The 24,314-nt window shown below is 39.4% G+C and overlaps 1 protein-coding gene and 1 pseudogene across 8 annotated transcripts in view; both read left to right on the top strand.

The window, feature by feature from the left end:
* Positions 1-24,314, top strand: part of LTBP1 (latent transforming growth factor beta binding protein 1) — a 423,359-nt gene that overhangs the window by 270,248 nt on the left and 128,797 nt on the right. For 4 of the 7 annotated variants that reach the window (XM_029231490.1, XM_029231496.1, XM_029231491.1 and 1 more), the window contains 6 exons: positions 432-554; positions 9,637-9,804; positions 12,547-12,774; positions 14,935-14,957; positions 19,600-19,699; positions 20,516-20,614. In XM_029231490.1, coding sequence (XP_029087323.1) covers positions 432-554; positions 9,637-9,804; positions 12,547-12,774; positions 14,935-14,957; positions 19,600-19,699; positions 20,516-20,614 — 741 coding nt within the window. The remainder of the gene's footprint in view (positions 1-431; positions 555-9,636; positions 9,805-12,546; positions 12,775-14,934; positions 14,958-19,599; positions 19,700-20,515; positions 20,615-24,314) is intronic. The other 3 variants (XM_029231494.1, XM_029231497.1, XM_029231493.1) reach the window with 2 other exon arrangements.
* On the top strand, positions 16,389-18,933 carry LOC114900401 (annotated as a pseudogene). The gene has a single exon (XR_003794839.1). The product of XR_003794839.1 is annotated as a GA-binding protein alpha chain pseudogene (transcript).

Raw genomic sequence — 24,314 nt, 5'->3', positions numbered from 1 at the left:
TTTCTTCTGATTGTGATAACGATTTTCACTTTTTTAATTTTTACATAATTATAGGCACAACTAGACTATAAGTGTCTCCAGGGTGAGAGTCTTCGCCTTGCCTGTATGCCCTATAATAGTTAAAAAGCACTAAGACTAAAATATAAGCTCTGTGAAAGCTGGCATCTTTGGTCAGTTTTGTTCACTGGTAAGTCTCTAGTATCTAGCATAGAACCAGGTACATAGTAGGTGCATAGTAAATATTTGCTAAATTGTAGATGTTCAGTAAATGTTTGATTTGATTAGACTGCTGCTGCATTAAGAGTTGCTCGCATCTCTTACTTACTATAACCGAGAGGTATTATAGTGATGAAGACAGGGAATGCAATTTACAGCCAGAATCTGTTCCATAGAACTTGACTTCTCTTTCTAAAAGAATTGTTTTCCTGCAGATATTAATGAATGCCAACTACAGGGTGTGTGCCCTAATGGTGAGTGTTTGAATACCATGGGCAGCTATAGATGTACCTGCAAAATAGGATTTGGGCCAGATCCTACCTTTTCAAGTTGCGTTCGTAAGTAATGATCACTTTTTATTACTATTTTGCATGTTTTATTGGGGGGGTGGGGGGAAGGGGAAGTATCCAAAAGAAGGTAAATACTCAGCGGTCGACTGAGTGCTGTAAATATGCAGGGAAATGTCATTAAAATGACAGGAGGGAGGAGGCGGCCTGATATACTACAATAAATCTGTTTATTTAAAAAATGCATTTTTATTGTGTTCAGAAAAAAATGACAGCTTAAACTTAAGGTAGAGAACAAGCACACAGAGGAATTATGCAAAGAAACAGTTAATTAAAATTAGCATACCTAAGACATGAAAACAGATTTTTCCTTCATGAGTATTTTAAGCATTATTTAGGTGGAGTGAAACTTTGTCCCAGCTTCTGTCTTTAATTATTCCAAATTCTGAGTCACTTCTGTCTGATTTAATGAGGCTTCATTGTACTTTCTTGGTTAGAAGAGTCTGGGAAATAGTTAGCAAGGCTCTGTTTCAGATTTTTTTATTCAATTCTAATTTCAAATATTCTATTCTGCTGTCCTCAAAAACCACTGATATGTGTCCCTGAAGTTAAACTATTTTGCCTTACAAATCTGTCTCTAAGATTTTTTTTTTAACTTGTTAAGGATAAAAATCATCCATCAAATCTTATGTGCTAATATTGGTACAGAAAATGTAGTTTCTCCAAAAAGACACTCTTGCCACAAAACCTAATCCAGTGTAATCAATACAGATCACCTGACAATTAGATGTGTGCATTTTAGATGTAAAGGGCTCAGACACAGAATTTTTTAAGACTACCTTATTTTTAAGGTACTTGTGTCCATTATTACAAAGTAGGTAAATGCAACAGATTTTTCAAAGTCACATGCAATTAAAGGTTAAACATTTTAAACTAATGTATGGCAGAAAACTGTCGAGATGTTAAGAGCAATCCTGCATTAATTTTTGTCTTGCTAGGTTTTTGTTTTTATTTACCTGTTTTTATAATGTGGCATTGGTATATGTTAAGTTGTATCTTTCTGGTCCCCAGTTTTAAATTTGTCATATCATCAAGACATATTTTTCATGAAGGTACCATCGTTTGCTTTTAACTGTGCATCTCTAACTCTGTGCCCTAAGCTGATGGATAGACATGGTGAAATAAAGACAAATGTAATAAAATAAAAATGGCAATCTCATTCATTACTTTTAGAGGAGTTTGTTGAGTGTTTTGGAACGTTGTTACTAATTACTACTATTTTCCTTTGAAACCTGTCAAATACAGATTAGGAAATTTTGCACGTAAGTTCTTCCGTGTTCTTTCACAGACAGTTCTGATCATAAAGCAGGCAGGCGCCTAATTATAGGGCTTTTTTTGGCGGGTGATAAAATTAGACTGTAAAATTATGCTTGCATACAAGGTACACTTGAAAACTGATGCAAGGATTTGGAAATTTCAGGCCAAAAATGACATCAGTGACAATATCCAGATAACTTAGGGATAACTTCTGGCTGATTGGAATTACATGAGTAGAGTATTGTAAATACAGTTGTATAATTTAAGCATAAAACATTTTTAGAGTTTGAATATAGAATTTGTTGTGAATATTTGTTTTTCCTTAAATAATTTGCTTTGTAGTCTGGTTAAAATGACCACATTGAATGTTGTAGATTAGGTACACTTAGAGGACTGGTCGCAAAGTGTTTTATTTGACTAGATCTGATGTCTAGAGCTAAGGACAGACATCCAGGTTTTAATAAGATTGTAGAAACCTGCCAATGAGATTTTTGAAACACACTTTCCTTAGCATTTATTTTCCCTGTCATTGCCCAGATAATACTGAACTTATTAAACAACCATCCATTCGTATTTGAAAAATAAATAATTTAATTTTATGGTTCAGCTACAACAGCTGAAACGATAAGTATTAGGAGACGTTTGTTGCTGGTTAAATGTTCCCGTTTAGAGTTTGAAGTTAAAACCTGGGCTCTTTACCAGCATTGAGTGGGCAGATTTATTTCTCTTTCCTCTGAATTTACCACATGTAATATCATAGAGAGATGTAAAGTCTTTCAGGATTTGCGACGTGGTTCAATCCAGTCTGATTTGTGAGTGAACCATATTTTGGAGAAGTTGATAGGGAAGTCTGAAGAGAAGGAATGTCTTGAGAAAGAATGAGGGGAGAAGATGATACTTACAAAGTAGGGGGGAAAAGCACTGGCAAGTTGGTGGTACCCTTGATAGTCATGGGGGAAGTAGCAGAAGGAGACCGGGGGTCACACATGTGCACACACGCATGCACAGACATGCACACAGACACACAAAGGCACTGAGCAAAGCTATCTATCATTTGGAGTAAATGCTCTTGCAAGATATAAAAACAGCCTTGGATAGACTGTGGAAGCAGATGGAGGAGATTGACCACGTTTGCTCAGGCAGCATGAATTTAGGGCATATCCAGGCCATAAAAGGTGTGGCTGACTCTGTGAACTCAAAGAAATGCACTTGGCAGTGGCTCAGGAGCAATGGGAAGCTCTCCCTGTTCTCGAATACGCCGAGGTGAACACCCTCAGAATTCCTTGACTGCAGCCAAAGGTTGCAACCACTTCACTTTCTCTCCTTGCCCGCGCCCTGTCCTTGACTTAGCCAAGCTGAAAGAAGAAAGTAGGAGAGTTCTGGCGTTTGCTGTCTCCGACCTCTGTGTCTGTGGATCAGGGCGTTGCTGCAGTAGCATTCTCCAGACCTGCTCCTACCTCTCTGTGGGGAATGGTGAAACTCCAGGATTTCTCAGAGCCAATCCAAGAAAAGTATAATAACCTGTGCAGTCGGAGTAGGAAAGCTTTCTGACTTTTTAAGCTGCAATTAATTTTCTTCAGAAATTCAAGAGCTCCAGGATGAATGCTGGGGAGGGTGTGTCCACAGGTTCAAAGGGCCCAGGTAAAAGAATTTTGAGGGGCTTCCCTGGTGACGCAGTGGTTGAGAGTCCGCCGGCCGATGCAGGGGACATGGGTTTGTGCCCGGGTCCGGGAGGATCCCACATGCCGTGGAGCGGCTGGGCCAGTGAGCCGTGGCCACTGAGCTTGCATGTCCAGAGCCTGTGCCCCGCAACGGGAGAGGCCATAACAGTGAGAGGCCCGCGTACCGCAAAAAAAAAAAAAAAGAATTTTGAGCCTCCATATTTGCTGTTTCATAATATTCTTGACCAATGGACTTGGTGCTTACTGACAGAAATAGAGGGTTAGAGAGAAGATGTGCTTCTGCCCTAACTCTGGAAATCATGAGATGCCGAACTCATCCCTTCGAAAAGCCAGTCATATTCATGAACATCATTTCTTTTTAGTTTCTGCAGCTTCCTTATGAGATATGAATTATTTTACACAATAGGAAGCTGAAGCTAGGAGAGTTTAAGTAACTTTTCAAGATCATATAGCTTGTAAATGACATTTGAGGTTTAAAATTGGGTTTTGTACCTCTAACTTTAGGGTTCTAGATCAGGGATTGGCAAATTATAGCCCGTGGGCAAAATCTGTCCCACCGTCTGTTTTTGTAAATAGTTTTATTGGAACACAGCCATGTCCGTTCATTTATATACTGTCTAAGGCCGCTTTCACGCTGCCATGGCAGAGCTGAGAAGTTGAAACAGAGACCAAACAGAGACCAAAGCCTAAAATATTTATCTTGCCTTTCACAGAGAAAATTTGCTGACTTTTGGGCTAGATCAATGCTGTCCAATAGAACTTTCTGTGATGATAGACAGTGCAGATACAGAACATTTCTGATGTGATAGACTAGTCACAAGTGGCTGGTGTGACTAAGGAATTGAATTTAAATTGTATCTCATTTAAATTTTATCGAAGTAGTAGTATGTGGCTAGGGTCTAACAAATTGGATCTCATAGTTCTAGATCTTTTTTTTTTTTTTTTTATAAAGCTGATTGGGTAAATGACTGCTAGATCTCTCTAGCAGAGAGAGAAAAATGGGCTTTCCTTCCTGACTTGGTGGTTTTGTCCATGGTGACATTGTTCTCCCCAGAAATGAGGCTGGGAGCCTCTGTGTCACCTCTGACTCTGTCATCTCCTTTGGTCTCCAAGAAAGTCATTAGATCTTCATAATCTATTTTCTACCTTTTCCTTTCTTCCCACCTCCTCTGTGGCTGTCTCAGCTTAGGCTCGTAGTTTTCCTCACTTAGTGGTCTCACAGCATCATGGCCTTGAGGTTGTACGGACAGATCTGTGCCAACTGTTTGCTCCCACGTAAAAGCAGTAACAACCAAAACCGTGACAGTAATGTAGTAATCTTTACTGTGTACTTACTAAGTGCCAGGCACTGTGATGAGTACTTTATATAGATTATCAAATATAATACTTACCAGATTTCTATGAGGCTTGTAGTGTTGTTCTTCCTATTTTAGAAATGAAGAAGTTGAGGCACAGAGAGTTTATTTCCAAAAGTCCCACAGCCTATAAGTGGTAGAGCCCAAATTTGAAACTCAATTTGTCTCACTCCACAAGCTGAGCCTTTAATCAGGAAGAGGAAACTGGTCTAAATTGACAGGAGCAAGTCATCTATTTAAGCGGAGCCACTATTTAGTCTCACTGTAAAGTGCTGGTCTGACTCTGCAGTGGCCTCAGAATCATTGTTTTTTTAAAATTTTGGTTCTCACAGAATTTATTTTTAATAACCCATTTCCTGAAAAGGGTGCCTATGGGCTCTTACTTCCCTAGGAAATTCATCTCTCAGACTCCTTCTAACAGTGTTACTTGCTCCCCACACCTGCATCCCAGCACTCATCCCATTGGGACTTTAAGCTTTAATGGCATGAAACTCTAATGTGGAATTTCATCCAAGAAGTGAATAAGGATATTGGAGGTGTTTGGGGAAGGGGGGGAGTGAAAACAAACTAGTAGGAGAGGCTAGCTTATATGCTGTCTCCTCAAGTCTTCTGTTTTTCAACTTGTTCCAAGTACCAGGTTAATTTATATCTGCTTAATAATATTTACATTTATGTTTGAATTGATAAGAGCAGCATGGCTTTGAAAGTCTAATCAGAGTTGGTTGTACGACCCTATAATTAAGTTGGTTAATACATTATTGGGGAACCCAAATGTGAGAACCATAGCATCTTACCTTCTCACGGTGGTTTGTTATGTAATCACCATCAGCATTGGATATATATGGTGAAGATTCAATACTATACTTGGGTATAGAGCTATATGTTTATTTCTTTGGAAGATTTTTCCCATGTCTGTCACCAGGAGCAAAAGATTTGTTTTCTTGACTGATGTGGCATTTCTAGTAGGGTTTATGCTTCTGAAATGTTTTTCCCTCTATATAGAGTACCTGAATCTGTGCACCTGAATCTTAGCAACACATCCTACAAAAAATACAATCTGCAAAACCCATATTTCAGGGTACCTACATATATGAACCTACCAGCACGCTTTGTAATTCCTGCTCATTGCTCTGTCCCATTCCCATTTCCACCAATTCTTTAGCAATCTTTGGGCAATATTGACTTTTTTTTTTTTAGTATAGTGTAAATCCTTATGATGCAATAGACTATATAATCACGTTTATTATATTTTAAATAATAAATGTAGTATACTAATGAATTAGCCTTTACAACCAGCCTTTCACTCTGTGGTTAAAGATACTCAGACAGTAGAAACACCAATCATGCATCATTCTAAGTAGCATATTGTTCCTGGGTTTATGTATCATGTTGAATGTGAAAATGCTAGAGGTGTTTAATGAAATAAGTGAATTGCCATATAAGTCACTTGAAATGATAAAAGAATAACAGGTGGCTTAGACATTAAAATAGAGGCCATTTTAAAGGGCACATCCTGTTAGAAATCTGAGGGAGGCATAAATTAACACTTTTTGATCCACATAATTGTAGAGCAAAGAAAATTTGAATCATAGGAGCATTAGTATAATTTAGGCATGTAAGCCAGACCTTTCCAATGGCTTCCTACTGGGATTTCTTCCATCTTTGAAGGAGCAGATTTTTTTTTATTAGTTAATGGCTTATTATTATGTGCACTTGGGGTGAAGCACAGTGTTTAGCTACAACATGGTCTGATGTTCCCTGACACACCAACAGCTGAGTTTGGATGATTCTGTAAGCCAGTGATTCTTATTCCCTTAAAGACCCCCACTTGAAGTGCGTTGGAAGCTGTCTTGGAAAAAAAAAACAAACACCAGTATCCTAGCACTTAGGGAGAATCTCTGGGTTAGGAAATGATACAAGGAGAAAAACCTATAAAACAGAGACCTTTCAGGAGAAGATGTTTAGGAGGAATTAGCTTCCTTGACTTCTGTCATTATTCTCCACATGATAAAATGCCTAACATTTTGCTTTTTCTGTGTGTGTGTGTGTGCCATGCATGGAGCCTCAACCAGAGACTTGCTTTAATGAACAAGCAATCTCTTATAATTCACTTACACACAAATACACATACTAATCCCTTAAAAACTGAATTGCTGATTTGGAGTTTGGGGTTAATCTGGGCGGTAGGCCTGATATGTTACTTTAAAGTAGAGTCCTTGGATAGAGGAGCAGAGTAAGTATAACAGGGATGGTGCCTAAGGTGGTATCACTACCCTGGATATGAGGGCGAAGTAGATACCAGGGAGCGAGTGTGGACAAGTCAGCACAAGGGGCCAGTGTCACTGTCTGCCAATGTCCAGGATTTGGGGAAACTCTGCCCTGCTTTAAATGGCCCTTGTTCTTGGGATCTAGAACTAACCTTAATGCGATTAGTGTTATAATTAATCCCTACCACGTGTAAAATAGGCTCTTGTGAGTTGACCTGACGTTGTTTCTATGGAAATATGTGTTGTGAATTCCAAACACTTTGGTTGGAGAAGAAATTTTGGAGCAAAATCCTTGGTGAGCTGATTATCCTAGAACTATGTATATGTTCTTAAGATTATACAACTTATATAGAGAGACGGACACACACCCATATGCTATATGATTGATGGTCAGTCATTCCAGAAACTTATCCTTTTGGGGGTAATAACCATACTCATAAATTTTCTTTTACTTTTCTTCTGTGACCTTTAATCTTTCATAGCTGACTTGCACAGACTCCAGAAAGTGAGTAGAAGGGAGAGGAAAAGACTCAAACTTCTCCCTTTTACCACATTTTTAGTAGTCTTGGGCAAACCTGGCCTTATTAGAGGAACTAAGTTTTGAAGCCTTAGGAAGGTCTCCCCTGCTCCCCTCAATCCTCTGCTCCACCCTCCAATTCACCCATATCCTTTTTTCGACTGTTTTCACTTTGTTGAAATTCTACCGCTACAGCAGTGATCAAGTCGTGTACAAATGCCCCTGAGAGGATGGAGATACCTGCTTTTATTAATAAGGCAGGCTGACGTGTATCTTGTGTCTACTCTGAACCAAACGTTTAGCATATGATATTTTGAGTCTATACATTGAGCTTGTCACCTATAAGTGAGGGAGTTACTGAGGCTCAGCCAGTGTATGAGTCAGCATTCTCTCCAGAGAAATGGAGCCAATAGCGTGGGTGGATGAGAAGGGATTTTTAGGGAATTGGCTCACATGAATGTGGAGGTTGGCAAGCCCCAATCTGCAGGGTAGGCTGGCAGCCTGGAGGTCCTGGGAACAGCTAATGTTGCAGCCAGAGTCTGAAGGCAGTCTGCTGGCAAAATTCCTTCTTCCTCTGGGGAGATCAGTCTCTTTTTCTCCTAAGGCCTTCAACTGCTTGGATAAGCCGCACCCACATCCTGGAGAGTCATCTGCTTGACTCAAAATCTACTAATTTAAATGTTAATCTCATGTGAAAAATACCTTCACATCAACATTCAGACCTGTCTTTGACCAGCTATCTAGGTTCCGTGGCCCAGTCAAGTTGACACATAAACCATTGCAGCCAGTCAAGGTGACTTCCCTAGGTTATATTGCTGGCAAGTGGGGGACACACTATGTGAGCCCAGGTCTGTCTGGATCTAAAAACCCTTGCTCTCTTCACTGTGCTGTAGTGCTTTCATTGAATCAGGTTGTTTCTTGTAGCAGAGATGTCAGTCGTTTTGTGAGAATGAAAATTTAGCTCTGAGCGGGAAAGGAAGGTGATTTGGAAGTGCCAGGTGCTAGAGGAATTGGGTAAGGGAAAGGCAAATCGGGAAAAGCTCATTTGGACAGTGATGCAGTAGAGAAGAGCTTTTGTTGACATGGGGAATGAACAGAGAGGTGACCATCAAGCTTGGTCTATTCAGCAGTGTGGACTTGGCCTGGAACTGGCTCTGTAGAACATTCTCCATGCACATTTACTCTAGAAAATGATCTTTGTGAAGGCAGGGACGTGTCTTTCTTATTCTCATAATTGCCCTATGTGCCCAGTAGCTGTTAGATTAATGAAGTCTCATCTACTAAATTTATAGAAGAAGAATCAGAATGAGGACTTAGGTATTGGATGACTGTGGGCGGATGTGCTTTTGGGATGTTTCCTGAGGGGTTGAGGATGTCATCTGTTCCTTCTCTGGTGTGCTGTCTGGCTGGACCGGGGGCCTTGTGTGGCATTGCCAGTCAGAAGCTGTCCTCTGCCTCCCATTTGCTGGTCGCTAGCCTAGGATGAGACCAGATAGGGCCCTGCAGGCTCTCACGGTCCTCCAAGCAAGAAGAGTGATCGCTGATTTGTAGTATCTACTATGTTCAGTTCCTGATTTTCCATGATACCTGGCTGTTTACCAAATTCTGCCCTAGAACTACCTCTCTTATGGCTAAATACAGGACAACAAATGAGGTAGTGATTGTGATAATTAGGTTTTATAGTTAGGTTTATTTGGGCAGGTTTATTTTGGTTGAAATTATTTGTTCTCACTCACGCACACATAGTTGATTTTCAACACTTACTAAAATGGAAGAAGGGACCAGACAGAGACAGAGACGTTTGATGTCCTGACTCTCAAACTCATTTGGTCAACTGACCCTAAATTAAGAAGGGTAATGCCCTACATCTAGACAGATTTATTCTGAAGTATGATTTCTAATCCAAACTTTTAGGTTCATTTTACTATTATGTGAAATGTCGAACTGGTTTTTGTCGTTTCTTGGGTGACGTCAGGCCTTATCTCTCTGCTTCAGCGGATACCCCTGTGATCTCTGAGGAGAAAGGGCCCTGTTACCGACTTGTCAGTTCCGGAAGGCAGTGTATGCACCCCCTGTCTGTTCATCTCACCAAGCAGCTCTGCTGTTGTAGTGTGGGCAAGGCCTGGGGCCCACACTGTGAGAAATGTCCCCTTCCAGGCACAGGTAAGACATGCCCCGCTGTGCGCTCACATTCATTCCCAGCCACACAAGCGCACAGGATGATTTGGGCAGCTTGGGTTATTTGTGGTTTCTGACTTTAAAATTAGTTATTAATAATGCGATGTGTTTTTATCCCTTTTGTAAAAACCATGACCATACGAGGTTGAGTCAGTGGGAAAAATTACATGCAGAGAGCTTTCCCCATTTGTATGTAACATTAGACTTCCTTTTGGATGTTAAGAAAAGCCATTGCGTTTTATCCCTAGCTTCTAGGGCCCTAAGTCTGTTGTTTGAAAGTGTGGAGAGACCAGAAGGCCCTGTTGGACTTGCACTTTCCTGATGATTGCTCACCGCCTGCACAGCGACTAGACCTGGTGCAGGTTAACTCTTTCACTCATGTATTGAACAGGTGCCTCTCAGGTCCTGTTAAGAACATTGTGCTTGATTTCTCCAGTTGGAAATGGAGAAAATTATATTCACTATGAATATAATTGATTGAATTTATGCTATGAAGATTAATAACTCAAGGGCAGATCCTGCCAAAGCTCCCATGAACTTCTGGGTGGGGGCTGAATATTAAGAGGTGATGATTCTTTATCCTTCAGTTGAGTACATAATGGCCTAAAGCCCTGAAAGCCTAAATTTATCTAAGTGCCTTGCTTATACCAGGGAGTCACCAACTTCTCAAGCAGGGTCAAGTAGAGTTAAAGAGAAGAGAAAGAGATATCCCTGCAAATACTGGGCCTGATATTGTCAAAAAAGGAGTGGCCCCAATTTCACTGGCATGGGGTAGGCATAAAAAAAGTCTACTCAGTTTCTTGTTCCATAAGGTGCTTCCCACATAGGGAAGTGTATTAACTCTCACAGGGCCATTTAATGTCTTAAGCCTATAACTTGCGCTGTTGCAGACAAGTTTTAAATATAAATTTAACTATCGTGAGCCATGTTTGTTGATGGCTGGGATCAGAAAGAACTGGTAAAGCAGAGACGGTATAATGTTGATGGTAGTTTGGTTTACTGGGTAACTTGACACATCTCCAGAAGGCCCTAGTATCCTCCTGTGGGATCTGATCCTCTCAGTATTAAAAAGTAATAATCAGTTAAATTCATGATCTTGATAATTCACAGACCCACTTTAAGTTCAATTTTGATAGCTTTTGTAACCCTTACATGAAGCATAAATCAAGACGGTAACAGCAGAACACTTTTCCATAAAGTGCAGTAACTAAGTTTGAAAATAATATAAAGATAAAATTTTGGCACTTAACCAGTTTTTGGATGTATGGTGATTTTCATAAGAGTAATGTGTAGTTCATTCATGCTTCAAATATTTGATAGAAAAACATTTTTGCTAGAAACATCTATTCTTCCACATGAAAATTGTATTTCATAGTTAAACATAAAAATGAGGTTCTACCATTTAATGTGTGATCCTTAGAAAAACAAATTTTAGCATGTTTTAAGGAGTATTTGGGGGTTTTATTTTTACCGAGAGCTAATTTTAGGTCCAGAACATCAAGAGGAGATCTCTTGTTCAGTGGAAGTGAAAAGTGACTTATTTTACTTTCAGTTTTAAAAGTAGAAATAAAAACGTGGACCATGAGCTCCTTGGTGTCTGCATTTGGTAACTTGCCTCCAGCGCTGACACCAAAGGGTTTAGGTGGATCGTTCCTCCTCGGGCCACACACTGCCTTGCCTCTCTTGTCTTTCCCCTTGACTCATTCCTGGCGATTATGCGACGGAGGCTAGCAAATCACAGGTCCCCAGTCAACCTTTTTTTTTTTTTTTTTTTTTTAAAGTATACAAAACCACCTTCCTGGTGGGAATAGCAGTTCCAGTGCATAGAATATTTCCTAGCCCTCAGGATAATTCGACCAGTTGGTCATGGTCAGGCTTTTGCTCACTTGTCATCCCTCTCCTTGAAAATACCTACATTCTAACTTGGTGTGTCCTTTTTTCCTTTATTTCTACCCGTCATCTCTTTAGCATGTGTATTTCGCTGGATTCCTTTTCACCATCCTGAGAATCTCTCTTCAAAGCCCCTTGCCCTGTTTCAATCCTTCTTAACCAGCCTCCCCGTATCTGCTGATAACCTCCATCCTGGCTGAGTCCTTTGGTTTCTTCAACTGGAAACAAATTAGGATGATTTCAGCACCTCATTTCCCTCAATAGTGATTTCTTTTTCAACCTTCTTGCTAGTCATTTAACTTAGATGTTACTGAGTTCCTGGTTAATAACTAGTGAAATTAGACCAAAGCAAGAGGGAACAGTCTGATTTTTGCTGATATTACACTCCCCCTGAGATATATATAATATATATAGTATGTTCTGTACCTAAAAATCTCATGTATTACATATATTTTATGTGTGTAATACATGATATGATATAGAATATTAAATAGAAAATATATGTATGCTATCTCCTAATTTGTAGCTGACATATGTTAATATATATAAAATATGTGCTCTCCATATGCTATATATGCTATATATATATATAAAATTCTGATTGGGTAGGATAAGGAATTAACAGATGGAGAAATGTTTAGTAAAAGAAAGGGTTGGGTTTTTTCTGTAAATATGCAAGTTTGACAGAAATTCAAGCATTTTGCATCTGTTTTTGAAGTTTTTAAATGTAACTATATTAGTGATGATTTATTAAGAGATATTCATCATGCTGTTTTCCTCTGTATAAGTTTGCACTTTTAGATTTTTAAAAGGAATATTTTCCCATCCCAAATCTAGCTGCTTTTAAGGAAATCTGTCCTGGTGGAATGGGTTATACGGTATCTGGCGTTCATAGACGCAGGCCAATCCATCACCATGTAGGTAAAGGACCTGTATTTGTCAAGCCAAAGAACACTCAACCTGTTGCTAAAAGTACTCATCCTCCACCTCTCCCAGCCAAGGAAGAGCCAGTGGAGGCCCTGACCTTCTCCCGGGAACAGGGGCCAGGAGCGGCGGAGCCAGAAGGTGAGAGTGGAAATGGATCGCGGACCTAGCCATCTGTCTGTGGTTCTTTGCTTTGGTTTCCCTGCTTATAACCTCTAGAACAGGGGTTTTCAGCCTCGGCACTATTGACCATTTGGGGTGGATAGTTCTTTGATGTGAGGAGCTGCTCTGTGCATTGTAGTATGTTTAGCAACATCCTTGGCCTCTAACCCCTAGAAGCCAGTGGCACCCTCCCCCTCCCAGTTGCTACAACCAAAAAGGTGTCCAAGTATCACTAAGTGTCCCCTGAGGGCAGAATTACCCCTGATTGAGAACCACTGCTGCGGAGTAGTATGTACCTAGCAGGTGGCAGTATTCCACGGTCATCTCAGGACATTGTCTTGTGTTTGGGAGCTACTTTTTCTTGGTGTTTATTCCTGGAGAGTGATTCACATTTTTCAGGGAGTAGCCTGAATTCATTTCTGTGTCTACAGGGCCATTTAATAAATACGTATTTACTTTAAAAATTGGAATCCATAGACTTTAAAAAGTTAAAGCGTCAACTGAGCGTCCATGAAATAGAGTCTCACAGGCAGTCAGGGATAAGGGGAAGCAAAGTGAAGAAAGACAGGATCAATGAAAGAGATCTTGGAGATCACCTAGTGAAGTCTTTTAATTTACATTTTGAGAAACCAAGACTTAGAGCAACTGACTTGCGGATGTCATACAAAGAGTATGTGATGTGACCAAAGAGCACATTTTTCCGAGGAAGTGGTTAAGGCCGGCTACTCCAGAGGGAGACTAGAGACAAGGGGCTTTGACTCTCTGGTTCGGAAAGAGGGATTATCTATCTCCGTCTCTCCATAGAAACCAGCATGTCCAATACTTTGAATATCTTTGTCACCACAAAAGTGCTCACCCCAGATGGGAGGAACAAAAAGCTTTGTGTGGAATAGGTATTGGCTTTAATAAAGCTCCTGTTGGCCTTTCACACCTGATTCTTAGGTCAGAATTCAGGGTGTCCATTTATGGGTTTTGTGAGGGGAGAAGGTGCCCAGGTTAGTGAGGCGCTGGGAGCTTGGCAAGGAAGAGAGGTGTCTTTTCAGGACTCTGAACCTCTGTGTGTTCTAGCCTATTTTATTCCCCTCTCTCACTTGCTGCATTTCTCCTTGGTTAGGCAGACGAGGTAGGACCTCACCTAGAATTGACAGTGCTGGCCAGTTTGCTCCTGTGCACTTGGCCAGATGTTTGCACCTTCTCCGTCTTGGCACAAGCGGGAGGAAATGGGCTGTGGTCCAGATTCTGCCTCAAGAGTTTCTTGGTGGTGGGTTAGACAGGATAGAAGGTTAGTTGACTTTTTCTAACCACAAGAACATTGCAGCAGTGGTAACAATCTGGTGCCCTGATTGGTTTTACAAGTTAATGCATCTACCTTTTATACTAATGTTTATAGAGACGTTGACTCATGAGAAAAATCCCTGTGATTATTGATCTAAGGCTTAAGGACTAATTCTACATACTGATTTTTGAAAAGTGTTTCAAAATAGAAAGGCATAATCACTCCTGCCACCACCCTATAATAATGTCGATGATGGTGTAACCTGTGATTTGTTCAACATACTGATGCTAATCTCTCATTGGATCTTGCTGGCTTGTGATTTTTTTCATGATCTTGTTAGCATATCTTCCTGAAAATGCTCACAGGGCTTCATTAAAGATCACTACGCACTAAGAATGCAGCACCCTTTCTTTGGTCTCTTATTGAAATAGGGCGTTCTCTTTTAACAGTGACATCAGAAAGCATTTCAAACATTATTTATTATGTTAAGGATAAGTATAATGAATATGTTTGTTTTCCAAGGTGTGGGAAGTTCTACAAAATTGAGATTAGGCATGAAACAATGTACCAGGAAGTGCTGCCTCCTTTAACTTTTTTAGTTAGCAAGTGAGTTGGAAAGAACTTCATCACATCTGCTACCTGATCTCCTGTAATTGAGGAATGACATAGCACAGATACTTTTCCCCTGTCAGTCGTGTAAAATTCTCCAAAATGGTAGATGACCATAATTCTGCATTTGATTTAGTTTGATTCTTAATCCTGTTGGAGACATACTGAACTTTTGTTGCTTTTTAGAAAATGAAATATTATGTAGTGGACTGTCTTAAATTGTACTAATGTCCTTCTTTCTTTTTTGATTTTAGTGGCAACTGTACCTCCTGAGAAGGTAATTTATTCGTTTGCAAATCACCTTTTGTTACCTTCAAAATGACTTTCTTCTAGATTATGTGTGATTTTTTAAGACTTAAATACAGTAACATGTCTATTATGTATTATTTGGTTTAAGGAAATATAGCATTCATTCATTCAGTAAATATTTATTGAGCACCTACTGTATAACTGGCACTACTCTGAATGTTAGGAAAACAGTAGAGAACAAATCAGACAAAACTCCTTGTTCTCATGGAACTTAAATCTAGGGAGAAAAAAACGATAGGACTGATGGGAATCAGGGGCTTAAATGAAATTCAAGGAGTCAGTTCATGGCCTGGACCATCTATGGAAAGAAAGGTTCTGACATGTTTATGTAATTGTGTATTCTCAGAGTGCATATATATACTGAGTGATGTACTTCTTAGTTCAGCTAATATTTGACGTGCATGTTTGAGTTAAATTGGAGTAGGAGCAGAGCTTACCCTTGAAATTTATAATCAAATGCTGGGATATTGCTTCTTTAAACTTTTAGAGAAATTTTAATCTTTTTTTGGCACCAGAAAAAGGCTATGAATTGTGAGATTTATCAGTAGAAAATACTGGCATTTGCTGGAGCTCTGTCCTATTTATGTACTATTGAATATTTCTTTATTGGTAACATGAAAATTAGGTAATTATTAAATGTTTATACATTTGTGTAGTGTTCATTCAGTTGGCAAGAATGCAGTAATTATTAGGATTTAGATGGGTCATATACATATGTGAATTATTATAAGTAGTTTTTTTAACTCTTTAGCTTATAAGTAGGGGGATAGAATAACATAAGTGTTAAAAGTGCTGAAAGAATCCAGAAAAAAGGAACGATTTTAGACTGATAGCATCCAATAAGGAAAAATGTTACATTATATTGACCCCAAAAGAAGTACAACAGATATGCATATTTTACATACATATTTGCAGCTCTTGGGTAGCATTTCCAAAGATCAGTGATGTACAGTAGTTTGCAATTTTGTTGATTTTGAATTTCGTTCTGGGTGATGAGTGGGAGGAATCCTTTAGCCCATGAGTGGGCCAGCCAGCTCCCTGACAACCTCATCGTATCTGATTTTGTTCTCCTCTGTTTATGATTGAGTTTATGGTAACTCTCATAAAGGATCTGAAAGAGGGCCTGAGAATTTGCTTGTGTACTTTTCCTGCAGTTTATATGGAGAGGAGGCAGTGGGGAAAATGCAGCCGTAGGCTTTGCGGTCTTGACTTTCTGCAGAGGTCTCACGATATTAAACATTGATGAAGAGAAAGCAGGGTGGTCCCTTGATGGGAAATTACGTGCGCATAGGTGCAGTGGAGGGAGGGGACAGCAAGAGGTCAGTTAGGGGAGCAGGGGAGACTCCGTTAGAAAGAGAACTTGGTGGGGGGCGGGGGACGCTGCTTTGGAAGGCTTGGAACACCAAACTGCAGTTGCAGTCGGTGGGGAAATACCCTCCTCCTCAACTGGACCGTACTTGTCAAGTGGAGAAGTGACATTGGTTAGGAAGTAGGAAGTCGGCCGCCCCATGCTGCTGGGGGCGGGGAGTCGAGGGGCAGGTGTGGAATTCTGTCTGTAAGCTGCGGGAGTGGACTCACATCTGGTCATGGTCTGCTCCTTGCTAGCATTGACCATGGGCTGCAGGAGGTGGGCTGCAGTTGAGACTGACTGGGGTCATCTTTTAATAGATAATAGAAAAGCTAGTCTGTATTCTTAAGAAGAGGGGGAGACTCACCGGACAGGAAGCGTCTCGGAGACAGTCGGCGACCGGACGGCTCTAGGTGAGACAGAAGCCAAGCAGGAGGAGGAAGTGGAGGGGTCAGCTTTTGAAATACTTCAATCATGACGAAAAGAGAAGCAGAGGAGCTGATAGAAATTGAGATTGATGGAACAGAGAAACCAGAGTGCACAGAAGAAAGCATTGTTGAACAAACCTACACCCCAGCTGAATGTGTAAGCCAGGCCATAGACATCAATGAGCCAATAGGCAATTTAAAGAAACTACTAGAACCAAGACTGCAGTGTTCTTTGGATGCTCGTGAAATTTGCCTGCAAGATATCCAGCTGGATCCAGGACGAAGTTTATTTGACCAAGGAGTAAAGACAGATGGACCTGTACAGCTTAGTGTACAGGTAATTTCTTACCAAGGAATTGAACCAAAGCTAAACATCCTGGAAATTGTTAAACCTGCGGAAACAGTTGAAGTAGTTATTGATCCAGATGCCCACCATGCCGAAGCAGAAGCACATCTTGTTGAGGAAACTTAAGTGATAACTCTCGATGGCACAAAACACATTACAACCATTTCAGATGAAACCTCAGAACAAGTGAAGAGATGGGCTGCTGCTCTGGAAGGTTATAGGAAAAAGCAAGAACGTCTTGGGGTACCCTGTGATCCCATACAGTGGTGCACAGACCAAGTCCTGCATTGGGGGGTTTGGGTAATGAAGGAATTCAGCATGACCGATATAGACCTCACTACGCTGAATATTTCCGGAAGAGAACTCTCGTCTCAACCAAGAAGATTTTTTTCAGCAGGTTCCTCGGGAAGAAATTCTCTGGAGTCATCTGGAACTTCTTCGAGAATATGTATTGGCAAGCCAAGAACAACAGATGAATGAGATAGCTACAGTTGATCAACCTGTGCAAATTATTCCAGCATCAGTGCAGTCTGCTACACCAACAGCCATTAAAGCTATAAATAGTAGTGCAAAGGCAGCTAAAGTACAAAGAGCTCCAAGGATTTCAGGAGAAGATAGAAGTTCACCTGGGAACAGAACAGGAAGCGACGGCCAAATCCAACTGTGGCAGTTTTTGCTAGAACTTCTTACTGACAAGGATGCTCGAGACTACATTTCTTGGGTTGGTGATGAAGGAGAATTTAAGCTAAATCAGCCCGAACTGGTTGCACAAAAATGGGGACAACGTAAAAATAAACCTACAATGAACTATGAGAAACTTAGTCGTGCATTAAGGTATTATTATGATGGGGACATGATTTGTAAAGTTCAAGGCAAGAGATTCGTATACAAGTTTGTCTGTGACTTGAAGACTCTTACTGGATACAGTGCAGCAGAGTTGAACCGTTTGGTCACAGAATGTGAACAGAAGAAACTTGCAAAGACGCAACTCCATGGAATTGCCCAGCCAGTCGCAGCAGTAGCCCTGGCTACTGCGTCTCTGCAAACAGAAAAGGATAATTGAGCCCAGGACCTTTTGGGAGTCCAAGGTCTTTCTTAAATGTTAGAGCAAGTATTGCTCTTACCTTTATTACTGAATTTGAATCTTCTTTTATTTCTAGACTGTACAATCTGATGTATGATTTTTTTATATGTAGTTCATACTCTTGTGAAAAAAAGGGGGAAATGTGGGAAAAAGTAATAAGTGCTCAATGTTTCTAGAAGACGCATCACAGCAGGATTAACTGAGATGGGGAGAAAGAGGAAGCTTGAGAGGTCGATTAGATGACCACAGGAAACAGAATGAGAGAGTGAGTGCACACGAGGGTAACGGGGGCTGTGGATGTGGAAAAAGATGAACAAATATAAGGAATAGTGGAAATGAGCAGGGCTTGGAATGAGGAATGAAAGAGGGGGTACTAAAAAGTGACTTTAAACCTGGACAGGTTAATGACTGTGGCGTTAATAGAAATGAAGAAGGTGGAATCAGAGCCTGGATGCTTTGGGGAAGGGATGGGTTTGAGGAATTTGTGGAATATCTAAATGGAGTTACCATATAAGCACTCATGCCTACACAATTGGGTCTTTGATGACATACTCAGGCAGGATATCTATTTTATCAAAAACAGAAAAGGTGATAAGGGAAACAGAGGCCAGGGGAGTGAGCTTTCTGGAAGATGACAGTGATTAAAGCAAGGAGTGCTTTAACCAGGAGTGGTGATGTGAGCGTTCTGGGCCCACAGTGGTGTGAGTGAGGTCTCAGATCCTTACCTAGCCCGATTGTTCAGCCTGCAGGAGCCCTAAGGAGCTGTAACTGGAAACTGAGCCCTGGGTGCCAGTCTGTTTCTTTGCTTCTGGCCCAGAGGACAGGATTGGTCAACAGGATGTGTGAGGTGTTCCTCCAGGTCCCTATTTTTCTGTTGCTGTTTGACTACCAGTATTCTGAGAGGTGGAGCTGTAAAGTTACTGTAATGACTGACCGGCTTACTGTATTTTAATGTATTGTGTTCTTTGTTATGGCACACCTGTATCCATTACTTAATCTGCAAAGTGTGACTGGTCATTTTATTTGGGCAGAAGCCACATGTGAATGAGGTGATGGTGGAGTTCTCCTCTGGGGTCAGTTTTGCCTTGTTCCAGACCAAATGTGGGCCCTTAAGCCAAGGCATTCGTTTAAAATATCTGAAGAGACCTTTTGCTTTGGGCCCCCCGGGAAATGGGTGAGGGTGTGTGCACATATCAGCACTGCTGGGAAAACTCAAGGGCTTAGTATAGTAGCAGCACAGCAATGGTTCATTTTTTTAAATTTCAAGCAATTGCCCAAGTTTTTGTGTACCTGTGATATCTGTTGCCTTTCTAAGAGTAAAATTTATAAAAATAGTAATATGTGGAAACTAAAAATTCCTACTTTCTGTTTTCTTCTTTTTTTCTTTTTAATACAACCATCTAGGAAATACCTTCATTGGATCAAGAGAAAACCAAACTTGAGCCTAGTCAGCCCCAGCTCTCTCCAGGCATTTCCACTATTTACCTGCATCCACAGTTTCCAGGTAGCCTGTGTTGATTTGTGCTGTTTGTAAGAGTACTCTGAATAAAAGAGTAAGATGAGGATTTTTTTGTGTCTTTGGTTTTAAAGTTTTAATCAGGAGAGTTCCTAAGTGAAATGTGAAGTACACTTATGTATATTAATATACTCATATAATGTTAGTGTAAGTATGGTACAGTCAATCCTTCTTTATCCGTGGTTTCACTTTCTGCGGTCAGCTGCAGCCCAAAAATACTAAATGGAAAATTCCAGAAGTAAACAATTCATACATTTTAAATTGTGCATTGTTCTGAGTAGCATGATGAAATGTCGCGCCGTGCTGCTCCATCCTGCCTGGGACGTGAATCATCCCTTTGTCCAGTATCCATGCTCTATATGCTTCCTGCCCATTAGTATAGGAAAAAACATAGTATATGTAGGGTTTGATACTATCTGAGGTTTCAGACATCCACTGGGGAGGTCTTGGAACATATCCCCCTCAGATAAGGGGAGACTACTATATTATTAGTATTATAATGATAAAATTTTTTCACTATTTTCTGTGGTCAGGAGTAGTATATATTATTAGAACATTATTGAGGTTCATCATTTGATGAAGGGTCATTTTTCTTGGCTTCCAAATTGCTCTCAGATATTCTTGCTAAATGTTGAAACCAGGGCTACAGGCTAATACCATGAGCTTTAGGGACCCATAGCTGTTCCTCTATCCAAGAATTACTGTGGTATGTTGTTAGATTAAATTATGCTTGCATTTTGAAATGGGATCTCAATGCACATAACAGCCTTTAATTTTCATTTTATTCCCTCCTTCCTCGTATAGTAGTGATTGAAAAAACATCACCTCCTGTGCCTGTGGAAGTAGCTCCCGAAGCTTCAACATCAAGCGCCAGCCAAGTCATTGCACCTACTCAAGTAACAGGTAGGTGCAGTATTGATGTCACAGAGCCTGTGGAGGAGACGTGGATATGAACTTCATTTTAAATGTAGTGTCAAAGCTGTATCACATTATCACAAGATTGCTCATGGCAGAGTTAGTCATAAGAGCAAATATTTGGAAATAATCTAAATACTGTTTAAAGGAAGAATATGTTTAAACAAGTTATGGTACATATGCAGCGGAATATCACATAGCTATAAATGTTTTAAAAGTATTTAATGTTGTAAGGAGATGCTTATGGCAAAATATTAAGAAATATAGAACACAGTGATTCCAATTTTATTTTTTAAATGTTTACAAACAGAAAAAGTTCATCACAGTGTTTAACCATCCCCAGTTGATAGGATCATGGATAACATTTATGCTCTCCAATATATTTTTATATATTTTAAAATTCTTTATAGTAGACATATATTATTTTAATCATTAGTGACAAATTATAAAGATTTATCATAATTTGTAACCAACAGCCTAAAAGTTAATATCCTTAATGTATAGTGAGGTCTTATACATCAGCAATAAAAATGCTGATAGAAAAATGGAAATAATGTAATCAGGTAATTCATAGATAACATAGCAAGAAACATATATGTAATAGGAAATTTCAACTTTACGAGTAGTCAAAGAAATGCAAATTAAAATGAGAATTCTTTATTCTTAACAAATTAGTATTTAATTTTTACTAGAGTGAAATTGAGGCTCTCACACATAGCTGAAAGGAATGTAAACTAGTTCAACTTTTCTGGAAAGCACAAACTGGCAATATGTGTCAAGAACTTTAAAAAATCTTCAAGACTTTTAAGTCAGTATCCCATATTAAAATAACTAGTATAAGGAAATAATGTCCCTGCAAACTGTTGTAATGGTTTATATGAATGGACGCTTACCACAGCACCATGTATAATAGAGAAATAGAAAAAAAAACCTAAGTATTTAACTATAGGGAAATAGATAATTATATCTACATTGAAACAGTATGCTACCATCAAATATTACAGTATTTTTGAAGAATTTTTATTAAAATCTCTCAGAAAATGGTCACAAGATATTGTTAAATACAAGATGAAGTATATAAAAATGAAGGATACAGTGTATTAAACCAAATATGTATAGCTGATTCACTTTGCTGTACAGTAGAAACTAACACAACATTGTAGAGCAGCTATACTCCAATAAAAATTTAAAAACAAAGAAACACAAGGATTTACTGTGTAGCACAGGGATCTATATTCAATATCTTGTAATAACCTATAATGGAAAAGAACCTGAAGGCGAATATAAATATATGATTGAATATAAATATAAAAAAAAAGACATACGTACATTGAGAAAATGCTAGAAGAAAATACACCAGGTATTAGCAGTGATTATTTTTTGTAGTGGGGTCTGAGACATTCGGGTGTTGTTTCATTTTAGAATTTTTTGTGTATTCCACATATTCTTGTGTGGAAATATAGTATCATAATCAGAGAAAATATCACTAAGATGTATCACAGCAGCTTAAGTTCCTGATGTCATTGCAGGATGAGGCTGGCAATGAGGTTGGCAGGAGAAGCTAATAGAGGAGTTTGCAGCCTCCCTTAGAATTTCACCTCTTCAGAAACATGACATGCATCATTTCCAATAGACATGTGCTTGGTTAGATGTGTTAATTAATGGGACTGTGGTGATCATTTCACAATGTATACATATTAAAATATCAAGTTGTACACCTTAAATACATACAGCTTTTATATGTTTTAAAAAACCAAAAACTTTTACCCATTTTCTCAAAATTGTGGATGTAATTTCTCTTAGATACTTGAACTGATACAGCAGACTAGAAAGTGTTTTTAAAAAGCACCCCTGCCCCAAGGTGAAATGCAGTCGACTAAGTAGTGCAGAGTCGCATCATGGACCCAGCAGTGTGTTTTCACCTGCTTCAGGGATACCCTCAAGGTGCAGCTGCACCCAGAGCCATGGTCTTCCCACGTGAATGCAGGGCAACTGCTCTTTGGTTTTACTATAAATACCGAGTAAAGTGTTATAGAAATGTTAGCTATTCTAAATATTTCTAGTGATACGGTGAAATGCTAGTGATTTTTTTTTTAATGGCTGTGGCTAAAATTGTTATTCTCTGTTCTGAAGTCACATGTATGTCTACCCACTTTATTAATCCCATCTATGAGAGACTCTGCTATGCAGTGCAAGGCATACAAACATGTTATATACCATCTTGGTCAGGGAGGATCTTCTCATTGTTTATATCAGCATTAAAAAGAAAAATTGCAGTCTGTCAGTGCAAAAGTTCTTTCAAGTACTGTTTCCATTTTCCAATGTGAAGACATACTTTTGTGCCTTTTTAACAATGGCTGACTTCAACCATCAGACTTCTTGCAAACTAGCTTTGTAGAGGTTAAGTCTGGCTGGATAAAGGTAGTTTCATCATTTAAATGCAGGCCTGTGAGGAATAATAAATAGCAGTTACTCAGCTTCAACTGAACTGCAGAGCTGATTGAAAGAAATGAAAGTAGCTGTGCTATATGAAGTTGTTAGAAGACAGCTTAATTTGAGTTTGGCAGAGATACAGGGCTAACATCTGCTATCACATGTTTGAAGCACAAATATTTCCTTCCAGGAAACAAGTGACATTGAAATTTTATTTTCATGCAGCATTTGTAGGTGCTCTGACTTCATATAGTAAAAGAATCTTTCTAAAACAATCCATGCGGAGAACATTGTAGATAGTCTTTGAATTTAAATGGCTTGCAATTTTTGGAGCCATACTACATGATCTGTAATCTACACTAGAACAAGAGGACTGTTTTGTATCAAATTTAATTGAAATCAAAATATAGATGTTCCCATTGGTTTTGATAAGAGAGCCAAACATGTAGATTGAAGGAGCAATCTGATCATTTCCTTCTGAAACATTAGGCAGTGTTTTTTTTGTTTTGTTTTGTTTTGTTTCCCCTAGAACACAAAGGAGGTAGATGTTTGTCACTCTTAGTTTCATCCATAAATTGAAGAAAGGAATAGAATAATAAGTAGGTGCCTAAAATAAACAAAATAAGCTCCACATTGCTCGACGATGATATCTTTATGATGGTGAGACTGGAAGTAGCCTTTGCAGATTTCATCAGACTCACTTTGACTTGCAATAATTATAAAGTGAGCCACATATTTGCAGGGAATAAGTGTGATACTTCCCACTCTCAGCAGCTCAGTTGGTGGTTTGCAATATTATTGGTATACTGTTTCCAAATAAATGATACATTTCAGCATATAAATTCTTGATTTAGCATAGTATCTTAATAGCTCAAGGATAGGTTGGAAAATCAAACCTTTATTTCTCTGGCGAGTATTTACAAAGTGGAAACATCTGCTTCGGTTGTTGTGGGACAGTTTATGCTCTTTGTGGGGCAGTTAGGAAGCCAGGGCATTTCTGTAAACCTTTCCATGAGTTGACATTTGATGCCTTCCTCCAGCTCTTCCTAAACTTTCTCCATGGCCCTTGCAGACCAGCCAGAAATTATTCTTTGACTTTCAATGACTGCTTTGTGTAAACCTTTGTAATCATCATGGCCCAAACATTATAACAACTATTTTGCTCATTGGATCTTTTCCAGAACTCAGAAATGACCACTTTATAAAAACCTTTGTCCCTGAAGCATATTACCAGTATCATGACAGCCTCAATAAA

Source organism: Monodon monoceros, unplaced genomic scaffold (genome assembly GCF_005190385.1).
Source record: "Monodon monoceros isolate NGI ecotype Baffin Bay Population unplaced genomic scaffold, NGI_Narwhal_1 Super_Scaffold_19, whole genome shotgun sequence".
In the NCBI taxonomy this organism is placed as follows: domain Eukaryota; kingdom Metazoa; phylum Chordata; class Mammalia; order Artiodactyla; family Monodontidae; genus Monodon; species Monodon monoceros.
This window is presented reverse-complemented; position numbering and strand designations above follow the sequence as displayed.